The sequence below is a fragment of the Pituophis catenifer genome, unplaced genomic scaffold (assembly GCF_029215685.1).
Source record: "Pituophis catenifer annectens isolate HBS135680 unplaced genomic scaffold, rPitCat1.0.hap2 SCAF_4, whole genome shotgun sequence".
Taxonomy (NCBI): domain Eukaryota; kingdom Metazoa; phylum Chordata; class Lepidosauria; order Squamata; family Colubridae; genus Pituophis; species Pituophis catenifer.
Window position 1 is genome coordinate 106510737 of NW_027256884.1, and position 12177 is coordinate 106522913.

At 35.9% G+C, this 12177-nt stretch overlaps 1 protein-coding gene across 2 annotated transcripts; it reads left to right on the top strand.

The window, feature by feature from the left end:
- Positions 1-403: 403 nt before the first annotated feature.
- On the top strand, positions 404-9950 carry LOC139316217 (uncharacterized). Of its 2 annotated transcripts, XM_070942806.1 has the most exons (7): positions 404-736; positions 882-915; positions 1974-3631; positions 5946-6031; positions 7354-7396; positions 7653-7845; positions 9794-9950. In XM_070942806.1, exons 1-6 carry the CDS (start codon positions 730-732, stop codon positions 7751-7753), a joined length of 1929 nt encoding a protein of 642 aa, XP_070798907.1. In that variant the 5' UTR covers positions 404-729; the 3' UTR covers positions 7754-7845; positions 9794-9950. The 2 variants fall into 2 exon arrangements, with proteins under 2 accessions (XP_070798907.1, XP_070798906.1); XM_070942805.1 differs by having other exon boundaries at positions 404-915.
- Positions 9951-12177: the final 2227 nt, after the last annotated feature.

Genomic DNA, 12177 nt, shown 5'->3' on the forward strand with positions numbered 1-12177 from the left:
GGAGCGACTTCCTGCTGGCTTCCTCATTGAGTTTCCTTGAGGGAATCTGGCAGGAAGCATCAGAGATCCCTTTCCTATCCTACCCTACTCAACAAGCAGGTAAGTGGCTATAGTTTGGTGGGACAGTGGGTGATTACAAGATAGAATGTTGAAAACGAAGATCATGTAACCATAGCAGCAGCCCAGCAGTGCAACAGGAGCCAGTAGCATGAAGCAGCTACAACTTTTTAAAATTTCATTCCTTCAGCAGTCTTGGATCTCAGATTTCGGACACATTCCTCAAATTAGTCCATTTGAGGTCTCTTGGTTCAAAAATTGTTGCTCTATGATACACTCTTTCATCTATGGTAGTTTAAAGTCACGATAGACAGTTTTAGTAATACATAACTTTTACCCTCTTCTGTTGCAAGTTTGAATCTATCTCCTTGGTATATGTTTACATATAACTGCAAATAGACTTGTGGCTTCTATTCATATGAAGGAGTGAACAGCTGATTAGAATCTTGATTTTGCTTTTCCCTATAGAGACTATACACAGGGAGAGACAGACACAACCATAAACACTGTGTGTGTGATAGTTTAGCATATATACTGTAGCTTTTTACAGTGTACAAGAATTTCCTACTCTGACAAATTTGCAATCAAAAATCTGTCAGGAAATCAAGTAGAGAAGTGAAAGTGAGAATAAATACAGAATTTATACTTAATTGACTGAAGGAAAGAAGAACCATGCTAGGTGAGACCTAATGCCAGTCTGTTTCAACATTTCTGTTCCATTGTGTCCATGCATAAGTTCAATTATGGAATTCTATATGAATGGATGCATAAATCAGCCAGTTGATGTCAGCTAACATATTTTATGTGCTTTGTTCTTCATTTAGGGATTATCCATAAACAATTTGAGAATAAGATGAGGTGAGGTCAAATAATACTGTATTAATAAAAATATTATGGCATGTTAGAGGCTGAAAATGGTAACCACTCTTTCAATTTTAAAACCAACATCCTCCCAGTAATAATTTATGTATGTTATGTATCTTTTCAGGGCAAAACATCATTTCAAAATTGCACATGAGTAAAACTATGAAATGAAGTAAACAATGTAAATTAACATTTTTTTCTCCAGACAGAAATCCACTTTAATGTAAATGATATTCTATGAATTTTACTAGAACTTAAAGATATGGATGAATTCCAGATTTCAGTTAAAAGCAGATTGGAGCAGTTTGGTCTTTGATACCTATTTTAAAAATATCCATCGTACACACTACAGGCATCTTGTAACAGTTCCATGATGAAACCATAATCAGAGAGGATTTTTTTCTTATGTCTTCCATAACTAACTAGAAAAAAGTAATGAATTCTATATTACAACTTGAATAGATCTTTTGTACTAGTATTTTCTGGTTAGAAATGCCTTCTCATGTAACAACAAAAATATATAGGAATGTTTCTAAGTAACAGGTTTTTGGGATAATGGAATTGTTAAATACACAGAATTTAGGGAAATAATTGAATAAAATATTAAGTTGTGTTAATTGAAAATTAAGATTTGTTAATGATTTGTACCAATTTATGATGCAATCAATGCTTCGTTTTGAAAAGATGTATTTTATGTTTACGTTTTAAAAAATATTTTTTAAAAAATTTTATATATATATATATATATATATATATATATATGAATGGTTCATGCTGGTTAACATATCATGCCAGCACAACATCCTGTTCTGTTTTTAAGCTTGCTAAGTACATTCTGTTTTATTATCTAAGATTTAAGTACAAAATATTTTCTGTGGAACTTTTGAATATTTAAAAAAATGTTATGAATCTGTTGATGTGATTAAAGTTGGATCACTCCATAGCTGTCTTAAGGGGATGCTCCATGAGTTATATAATTAGTCATGATGTGTATGCCTGCACTAAGAGCATTCGTAATAATTTGTTCATATTTAGTTCTTTATTCTATTTAGGGAACTGATTGTAAAGAGGAAACACAGATTACACAAGATAAAACAAAAAAAGAAACGAAGGAGGAACAGAAAAATAAAAAATGCTGTTATTACATCCGTGGACATAAAATCAGATGGACATTTAATTCCAAGTGATGGGGATTTATCACACAGTGAGCAAGAAAATTCAGAAGACAATGGACAATCAGAATTAGTGACTGGCCATCCAGATGAAGCTAAATTTGACTGTGAGAATGACTCAATGAAGTATAATCATTTACAGCTTTCTGAATTGCAAAAAAAGGAATTCCTTCATTCTGTCGTGGTAAATTCAGTGTCTTTAAAGAAGTCACTAAACGCAGATATTACTGAAGATGTATCACTATCAATTACTCTTAATGAAAATATAGGTGGCCAATTATCCAATTGTCATTTATCAAATGGGATCAAAAGCATATCGCTTGCAGAAAGTGACAATAACACTTTAGATCATAGTCAACATTCATTTCAACAATCAGATCAAAATGATGCAAGAAAAAATACTGTATTGACTGAAAAAGAAAATACATCTGTTGAAAACTTGGTCCAGGGAAACCAAAAGTTAAGCAATGAAGAGGAAACAACTCTTCCACATGGAACTTCAAAAAGTAATGAAATGAATTCCTGGGCTTTCTTTTCCTTTGATTTGGTTGATGAACAATTTCAGACCAAGACAGAGAAAAATGAATCCTGTTTGATTTGGCCTGAGGATGTATCTAAAATGTTTCAGCAAAGACCAAAAAAGGTCAAAAGGCCTAAGAAGATGCTTTCAGATGCAACAACAGAAATAACTGATTATAATTCTAGTAAAGAATTAGTGAAGGAAAACAGTGGAAAACTTCTGCATGAAAGTAACAATACAACAAATAGGCCTTTGTCATTATTGCTGATGGAAAATAAGATATGTGATAATGCTAGTGAATTTGTCAGAGAAAGTGGAAGGAAAGCCAGTTTCACAACTGATGAATGTATATTAGCTTTACCAAAGAAAAAAGAGAAATATAAAAGAATCTTCAAATTGGCCCCAAACTTTGATTTACCACGGCATATTCCTCCTAAAAAGAATCAGAAAGTGCTAAACAATATAGATACAGTAACAGAGAAAGAAGCCATTTCAAATGAAGACATTCTAGAAAAGAACAAACAATGCTGTGAACTTCAAGCATCCAATTACAATGCAGTAGTTGAATTTTCTGATTTTGATGTGGAACTTCCCTTACACAATGGTTCCAGTCAACTTGCAGACGAATCTGTGAATATTTCAACAAAAGAATCTGATACTCCAATTCATGAATGTACTTTTGTTTCGTGTAAAGCTTCCTCACCAAGTGAGCAAGAATTGTTTGAATGTGATGTAACAATAGAAATTAAAGAAAAGGAAAAGATATCTCCAGATATTTCAACTACTCAGCCAGATATTTTGCATTCAGTTAAACTAATTACTGAATGCCTTACAAACACTATGGCTGAACCTTTTGAAAATATGGAAGTGATTAATGAACGTGAACAAAAAGTAAATTCTCAGATCAAAGATGTTCAAGATTCCGCATATACAAAATCCAGTAATATGGAGCTTCCTTTATCACTAAGATTTGCACTTCAACTAGTGGAACTTTTCGGTTCTCCAGGAGTTCCATTAGGTAATTATTAGCTAAAATAAAGTTGAGGAAAATGTAGAATTTCATATAGTTGAATTTTAAAAAATAATTTAGTGGGTTAAACTTTAGTACGCATTTTTAGCATTCATTGCCTTTTTATACAGAAGTTAATGTTATTGCTTACTTTGGGGGTTAAAAATGCCAGGTTAAAAAAACTGAAAATCCCATTTTAATGTTAATGATTAGGGTATACCTTCGTGAACTAAGAGTAACCTCATAAAAATCCTGTGATTAATGTTTAGATTTCAGGCTCGCCAATTTTCAATTTAAATTATTTTCTGTGTATTTAATTATTTTACATGTTTCTTAATCATGTCCCGTAAATGGGCACATCAGTTCCACATTTGCTTAAGCAATGCCATAGTTTTAGGTTTTCAAATATTAGTTCAAGTGAGAAGATTGATATTTTAAAAATATTCCAGCCCTTGATGCCTTTTCTCTTTGAGAATGTTTTATAGATACGGTAGTACTGTTCAAACTATTCTGGGAGTGTTTTGCTTATAGGACCAATGTCAACATCACTACAACAAATAATTTTCACAGTCTTGTTGATATTCCTTATTCTGGTCACATGATCATACTATTCAGTTGGTCACCACACTGACAATAGTTTAATTTTGCCAGTTAGTAATACTAGAACTTTTAAATGAAACTCTCTAGATTTTTCCCCATGTAGCTTTACAAAGGATACTACACAATATCATCTCTAGCTTATTAATCATTTTATAACAAAATATAAATACTATGACTCACCTTATGTCATGTTGCTTCAACATATAGACTGAAAGCTAACCAATTGTATTGAATGAATCTTTGGCTTCTATTTTAAAATTCAATTTACTACAACTGGATCAACTGCTCCTTGGCTGAAAAGAGAGAGTGAATAATTGATGAGGGTGAAAACACCTACTGGTTTTATTACCACTGAGATGCCATCTTGCAGTTGCCTAAATCAACTTTCTTGATCCAGCGAGCAGCAACCTTCAAAATCACAGCTGAGCACTAGTCTAGCTGTTGGTCATTCTCTCTGCCAATGATCCCCATTTTAAATCTTAAGAAACAGTTCCCAATTTGGATGAAATGATGAGTTCATCATTTCATCCAAAGTGGAATGGCAGTAGCAGCAAGTGGTCTCTAAAAGCAACTGAGCCAAGATCATGATCACCATTAATGCAACACTATTCTTGCTATTGAGGTGAATTGGGGTTGATCCAATTGTTTGTTTTAGAACGGAATATGCTGCCCACTTCCAAATGGTTCTGGTGGCTTCCAAAAAAATCAAAACATAAAAAAAAATCACACACACAGTTGGCCAGCTGATATTCCCAGTCTAAGTGTGGAAAGCACCCTCTCCTTGCCTAAATCTATCAATAACTGGTTGTTAAATTTATATCTACCTTACTCATCCAAGTTGTCTTTCCATTATTGTTTTGTAAAATCCATTCAGATATTATGGTTCCCCAATTGTTCATAATTTTTCTAATTTTTTTCTTTATACCTCCTTACTGCAGTATATCTGTTGCAGTAAATTTAGTATGTGGTGATGTTGTGGTAAAGGACAAACCATAGTTCAGAGACTGGATTCTGTCTGTTTTGAGTTAAGTGAATCTGGCTTCCCCATTGGCTTTGCTTGTCAGAAGATTGCAAAAGGTGATCACATGACCCCAGGACATTGCAATTGTCATAAATATGAACCAGTTGACAAACATCTGAATTTTGATCACATGATCATGGGGATGCTGCAAAGGTTGTAACTATGAAAAAAGGGAATAAGTCACATTTTTCAGTGACGTTGTAACTTAGAATGGTCACAAAATGAACTGTTGTAAATTGAGGACTACCTGTATTTCATATTTGACTGCTGCAATTATAACAAACATTTTCTATCCTGGATTACATACCCTCATTTATGCATTTCCAAAGCATCAGGTATATAAAACAATGACAATTTCAATAAACAATAAATGAAGTCACACTGCATATTTTATTTGCATTGCTCCCACTATAATATCTCAAATAATTTAAAAAAACTTTATAGTTTTCATTTCAATCAGCACAAGACCCAATTTTAAGTTGATAAGCCTTAAGTAAAAAAGTGATGTGTAAGAGTGAATCAAGCTTTAATAGCCCAGTTATCTTGCAAATTCAATGCTATGCCATTAATTGTAACATCATAATTAAATAACCAATGTGCTCTTGGGCTTGATTTACAATAAAATGACTGTCACACCTATTTAATGTAAACTTTCAAACCTATGAGTAGATTAAAAACAATTTGTGTGATCTTGTTTTGTAGATATTTTATCGCCAGATGATTATGTAGTTCCTCTTGACTGGGAAATATCAAAGGAGATCTATTTACAATGGAAGACATCTGTGGAGGTATGGCCATTACTCACCTATATATTATACAAAATAATTGATGGATGTTAGTCAGGGATGAAATGCTACTGGATCGGACCAGATCGGCCGATCCGGTAGCGATGATGGCTGGTAGTTCCGAGAACTGATAGCAATGGCAGCTGGAGGCTCCGCCCACCCGCTCCATTCCCCGGAGTTGGGGAAGCACCATTCCCCGACTCCGGCCTTGCCGCAGAACCGCTGCCTGCTCACCCTTCGCAACGCAGTGTATCCTTCTCACCTTTCTCCCGCGGCTGGCTGTCAGGGAAGGCAAGCACCCAAAAGTTACTGGAGTCGCTCACTCTCCTTCTTGAATGAGCCGCCACAATCGCCATTCTGGTCCATGCGCCAGCTGCACAAGCGCACCATTTATTTAATTTACTCATCAGTGGCAGGTTGGGCGCATGGACCAGGGCGGCGATGGTGGCAGCTCATTCAAGAAGGAAACTGAGCGACTCCAGTAACTTTCGGGTGCTTGCCTTCCCTGACAGCCAGCTGCGGGAGAAAGGTAAGGACACGCCGCTTGGTGATGAGAGAGTGGGCAGTGGCTCCAGGGCAAGGCTGGTATTGGGGAATGGTGCATTCCCCGACTTGGTTGAGGCAGGCAATGAGCAGGGGGCAGCTCCAGGGCCCCAGGTAATGGCGCATCCCTGAGCCCTGGCCCCCGACCCAAAGCGAAGAGAGAGCGGGTGGCGAGTGGGTGGCAGAATAGAAATTTAAAAAGATTTCCTACCGGGTTCTGTGGGCGTGGCTTGGTGGGAGGGGGTCTTGTGACTGAGTGGGCACGGCTGTGAGTAACATTGAGTTGGCCACGCCCACTCAGTCACAGGACACCCCTCCACCAAGCCATGCCCACAGAATTGGTAGGGTAAAATTTTAGATTTCACCCCGATGTTAGTCATGTTAAATTATACCTAGTAATTTATGCAATGATACACAGCAATTATTAGACAATAGCAATAGCACTTAAACTTATATACCACTTCATAGTGCTTTACAGCCCTCTCTAAGTGGTTTGCAGAGTCAGCACATTGCCCCCAACAATCTGGGTCCTCATTTTACCCACCTCGGAAGGATGGAAGGCTGAATCAACCTTGAGCCAGTCAGGATCGAAGGAATCAAACTCCTGACAATATGAACAAAGTTAGCCTGCAATACTGCATTCTAACCACTGTGCCACCACAGCTCACAACAAAATGGATGTGATGATCCTACAGGTCCTGCTTTGCTAAAGGATGTTTTATTTCCTGTGGACAGAAGAAATATAAGGTACATATAGCATTTTCCTTTATATTTTATTGCAGAAGAAGCAGGAAAATAACCTACTGAAAGAGAATTCCTTGCTCGGTGAGTACAATTTTGTGACTTTTTATGACTTGCTGATTTATAACCAGCAACAAAATATTTGTCATAATACAATATTGTAGTAAGGTTAAAGTGACGATACTGCATCAATGTATAGAGCCAGGTAAGCAAGCGACCATAGATTGATGCTGGGAACTGGGAATCCTGTCCTGTTCCTTCTGGCGAAAGATCCTGACCAGCACAGAAACAAAGGCATGTAAAATCCTTACACTGTTTTATACTGTCTCTCTATCTGTAGTTGCTGCAGCTGCTCTCCAGGGTTCAAATAAGGATGGTCAAGAAAGAAAATCTTCAGAGATAAAACCAGAAATGTCTTTTGGGGAATCATCATTGCTCTGAAAAAATTGTTTCAAGCTACATAATCCAAGCAATAATGCTAGCTTCTCTGAAATTTTATTTAAAAACAATCAACCTTTTTTTTTTGGAGAAAGGTAATTTCTTCCAATATTTTGATTCTGTTAGCTCTAAGCTTTGACCCATTCTGAATATGAAATTCATAGACTGGAGCCCCACAGAGTCAACATGTTTGCTTCTGGTTTTGCTAGTCTCAATTGTTGAGGTGAATTTTGCATTGTAGAAAAAATGACGGGATAAAGAAAAAAGGAATTGATTGGTTTGTTTTGAATATTACCAAGAGTAAAAAATGGCTTTACCAAGAGATCAATATTACTGTGGCAATAGCAGGCTCATATATTTTTTAAAACCATAATTGCTGAAAATGTGTATTATTTAGTATTGTTGGTTACCCATAGTTCAGTGTGAAAATCCCCTAGCATCTTACCACTCTGTTAAAGAGGACATTGTATTACTTTAGTTTTTGATTCCTCCATCCCATTTGTTCTCTGTAGACTATTTCTAACCAAATTGTGCCATAACTCCCTTTACAACACCAGTGTGCAATCTTTTCCAGGCCAAGGGCACTAACTTATCAGTGGCATAACAGAGGCTGTATGTGAAAAGTAGGTAGTATGAAAAAGAGTAGGTGAATCTGGGATGGAATCTAAATTGGATTAATTTAATTTATATTTTATTGTAATTTAAATTAATTATATTCAGTTAATATTATTCCCCATGTATTTAATTTCCCTCTTCCATCCCATTTTAAAAATGCAGGTTTTTAAAACTTCCCAAAACAAAATTTTAAATTGTCCCAAACTAGAAAGGTTTAGGCAGTCATACCCCAAAGCTTTCAAGGATCATATGCAATGTGGGGCCTGAAGTCCTGTACAAACATGCAGTAATTCTTAATTATCTCCTGAACAAAAAGAACTGTTTCTGCTATCTCCTTCAAATTTTTTTCTTCTGATTCTTGGTTTAATATGGATTCTTCATATTTATCCAAAGTTTTGTTGAGATAATTGGTTCTCTTTCTGGTTTTTTGATCCCAATATGTCCTCCTAAAACAACTGCAATAATTTTTACCGTCCTTCAAGATCTCACACAGATGTCTTTCCTTACCTTCAAATTCTTCCATGACCATCCTTTTTTATCTCTTTACTTATACAGGTAGTGCTCACTTAACGACTGGTCACTTCATAACCATTCAAATTTATGAGACCCTCCCCCCCCCCATCAAATGGTACTAAAAACCCAGATTCAAGTTCTAAGAGTCACCCACTCCAGGCACATGGTTGCATTTTTTGCACTTGGCACCTGGCCCACTTTTATGGCATCCCATGGTCAGTCATGTGACCACAAACTATCATGTTTTTGCCAGAAACTGGTGTTTACTTGCAGTTTCTGGCAAAAAAAACCCCCATTGTGATAACCACAAGAATGTCATAAAATTGGGTCGGTCATAATAATTGGCACAATTTACTACTGTAATTCTGTCTCGGCTTGTCCTCCCAGGATAGTTGAGGACTATCTGTATCTGGTTGCATCCCTATCCACTATCCTCCATTGTTAAGACCCTCAGATCCTTTTTTTTTGTTGTTATCCTATGTTTGGAACTTCTTGGAATACTGCCATGATGATACCTGTTTTGTGTTGAATTTTAAATTGTAAGTTCTTGCATAACTTTAAAATATCTTAATAACATTATATAAATATTTTTATTTATGATCAGAGCATAACATTTGGTTATAAATTAAGCTATTTTGTGCAAAGCAGATGCAAGAAAGGTAATTATCCAGAGGGAAAGATTATTTAACAAAAGTACCATTATAATGTGGAGAAATGCATTAGTAAGTTAAAAATAGCTAAAATTTTATTTGGAACTGAAACTACACATAAGCCCCAATAAAATGAGATGTCAATGTTATTTAATTGCAATTGTTAATATATGAATTTTAGTTTGGGTGGATGAGACAGTTATAAGACTGTTATACTTAGGTTTGATCTTTCACTAGACTTTTTTTAATTATTATTCTATTACAGAATGTGCTTGCTTTTTGGCTTTCCCTCCGGTGGACCATCTAGAATAAAAGTAAACTTCAAGAATCAGCAAAAGTACAAAGCATCAAACTTTTTGAATCCCTATCCGAGTCACCTGCTGCTTTTGAATTTCATTTTCAAATAAAATTGTGAAGAGTGATTGTCATTGTTAAAAGGACAAAGTGAAATAATGAGGCTTCAACTGTTTAAATCATGTATATATGACCCCCCCCCAAAAAATTAAGGGATATAATATAATAGATTTGGAAAGGTCATGCAGGCCCTCAAGTCCATCCTCCAGATGAACGTCATATCTGGCCTAAGGTCTATCCGGCTTCTTCTTGAACATATCCAGTGAGAGGAATTCCTCCCTATGAATTACTGTGTGTAACTCTTCAAACCATTAGAAAATTTGTTAACATTTAACTGGCATCCGCTTGCCATTATAGTTTATATTTTATGTCCTGCATACTGGAACAAGAAAACAAGTTATAATTGTCTTCTGTGTGATACCTCTTTGGTGCTAGCTAGGAGGACGCTATCCTATGCCTTCAATAAGCATTTTACAATGCTAGATAGACATGTCCTCATATATTTTAGTTTCTAATCCCAAGATTATCCTTATTGCTTTTCTTTCTATCACTTTTTTTCTCCGAATCCTCCTTAAAATGTGGTATACACACAGAACTGGACACCATGCCAAAGGTAGTACAGAGCTGAATTATTTATTTCTATTATTTCTAAATTATATTTCCATTAATTTAATCTATGAGTACAAGTGGTAAATTCCAACTCCTACAATAAAACACAAGACCTTTGTACACAAATAGAATTGCAACTTGATGGGCATTTAGTTGTGCAGTAGTTTGCTTTCAGGTTAAATAGTACATTGTTCTGGTACAATTCAAGTACATAAAGAGATAACTGGCTACTTCATTATAAGAACAATAAATAAATAGAACTCTTAAGGGAACAAAGAGAAGGAGAGGGAAGGGGGAGAAGGGGAAGAGGTAGAAGTAGCTGTAGTAGTTAAATAATATTGGATAACCAGTAATATTTAGTGGCTGGAAAAGAAAAATAAAATAACCAATATAGTATAGAAAAATTAAAAAAGATTGGCAAACTAAACAATTCTATAAATAAATACAAAAAATTGTTGATGAATCTATTTAAAAATAACTTATATTCTCTGTTCATACATTGTAACTTAACTTCATAATCAACTAGTTCTATTAATAAATATGAAGCAAAATACAATAAACCCTAGTATCTAAAATATTCTACTGTCAAGAAAAGAGCCAATATGAGAACATATAATTACTATCTAAAACATATTTATCGTTTGGAAGACGCATAGTAATATTTTAAAGAATTTTCATCTCCAAAATATTTAGAAGATATTACCAATTCTGACTAAATGAGTACGGTATTATGTTACAGCACCAACTACTTTTATCTACTTTAACAAATATAACAAAATGTTTTAAATACTTTTACTAGTTGTAATAGGAAACCCTTTGTTTGTTTTTCCATCCACTCACTCAAAATGATCCAATTCCAGATAGAGATAAGTAAGTAACTTATTGATAGAGATAAGTAACTAAGCTCATCAATTGCAAAATAACCAGTGGATATTTTAAAATATTGTATTTACATACTGTAACATTTTTGTTACAGTATAATAAACTAACTCTAAACAGATAACAGACTGATTGATTGGCATGGGGAAAAAAATAAACGCTAGGATTAAATGATACAGACTGCATACAGAGTAGTTGTGCAAGCTGAAATGTACAATATATAGAGAAACGATCCGGGTGACTTTTTATAATAATTCCCAATAACACATTCAAAACTAAATTAAGTTACGAAAGGTATCAGCCGCTGTCCGATGGCAGAGAATGTGACAAATAGGTACCGTACGCAATTTAGGCAAATTATTCAGCGCTTGCCAGTATGGCTATGCTGTTCGGTGGCTCCTTAATAAAGCTCACCCAGTCTCCGGAGCGGGACTTCACTCCCCAGAAACAAAACACTCTTCGCCACCTAATGGTTGCCCGGATTTCTGCAGCCAGAGCTGGGGGCTCCAACGTCCCACTATCGGAGCCTGCAATCCCAAACAGCTGCTTTGCCCAATCTATGGTAAGCCAAGCGCTGCCTAGTTACTGGATAGATAGCTTGGGGGGAAGCGCCAGGCCCATTCAACTGCTTGATCCCACGGATCGTGACCGAGCTGATTTCGCGGGAGCCTCCATCGGATTGGACTTTTCCTGACCGAGGGCCCTCCTCAACGAGGGGTTTTACACGTTAGTTAGCCGGGACCGACTCTATAGTCTTCCGGCAAAAGTGCTACAGGCCGGCCTTCCCCCCAAAGAGCTGTCCTCGGA

Excerpts from the sequence above, each read along its gene's own strand:
- LOC139316217 (XM_070942805.1), top strand. The coding sequence starts at position 860 with ATGTGCTTTGTTCTTCATTTAGGGATTATCCATAAACAATTTGAGAAT. Across the intron at positions 916-1,973 it reads CAATTTGAGAATAAGATGAG|GGAACTGATTGTAAAGAGGA; the intron begins GTGAGGTCAAAT and ends TATTCTATTTAG. Across the intron at positions 3,632-5,945 it reads TTCTCCAGGAGTTCCATTAG|ATATTTTATCGCCAGATGAT; the intron begins GTAATTATTAGC and ends CTTGTTTTGTAG.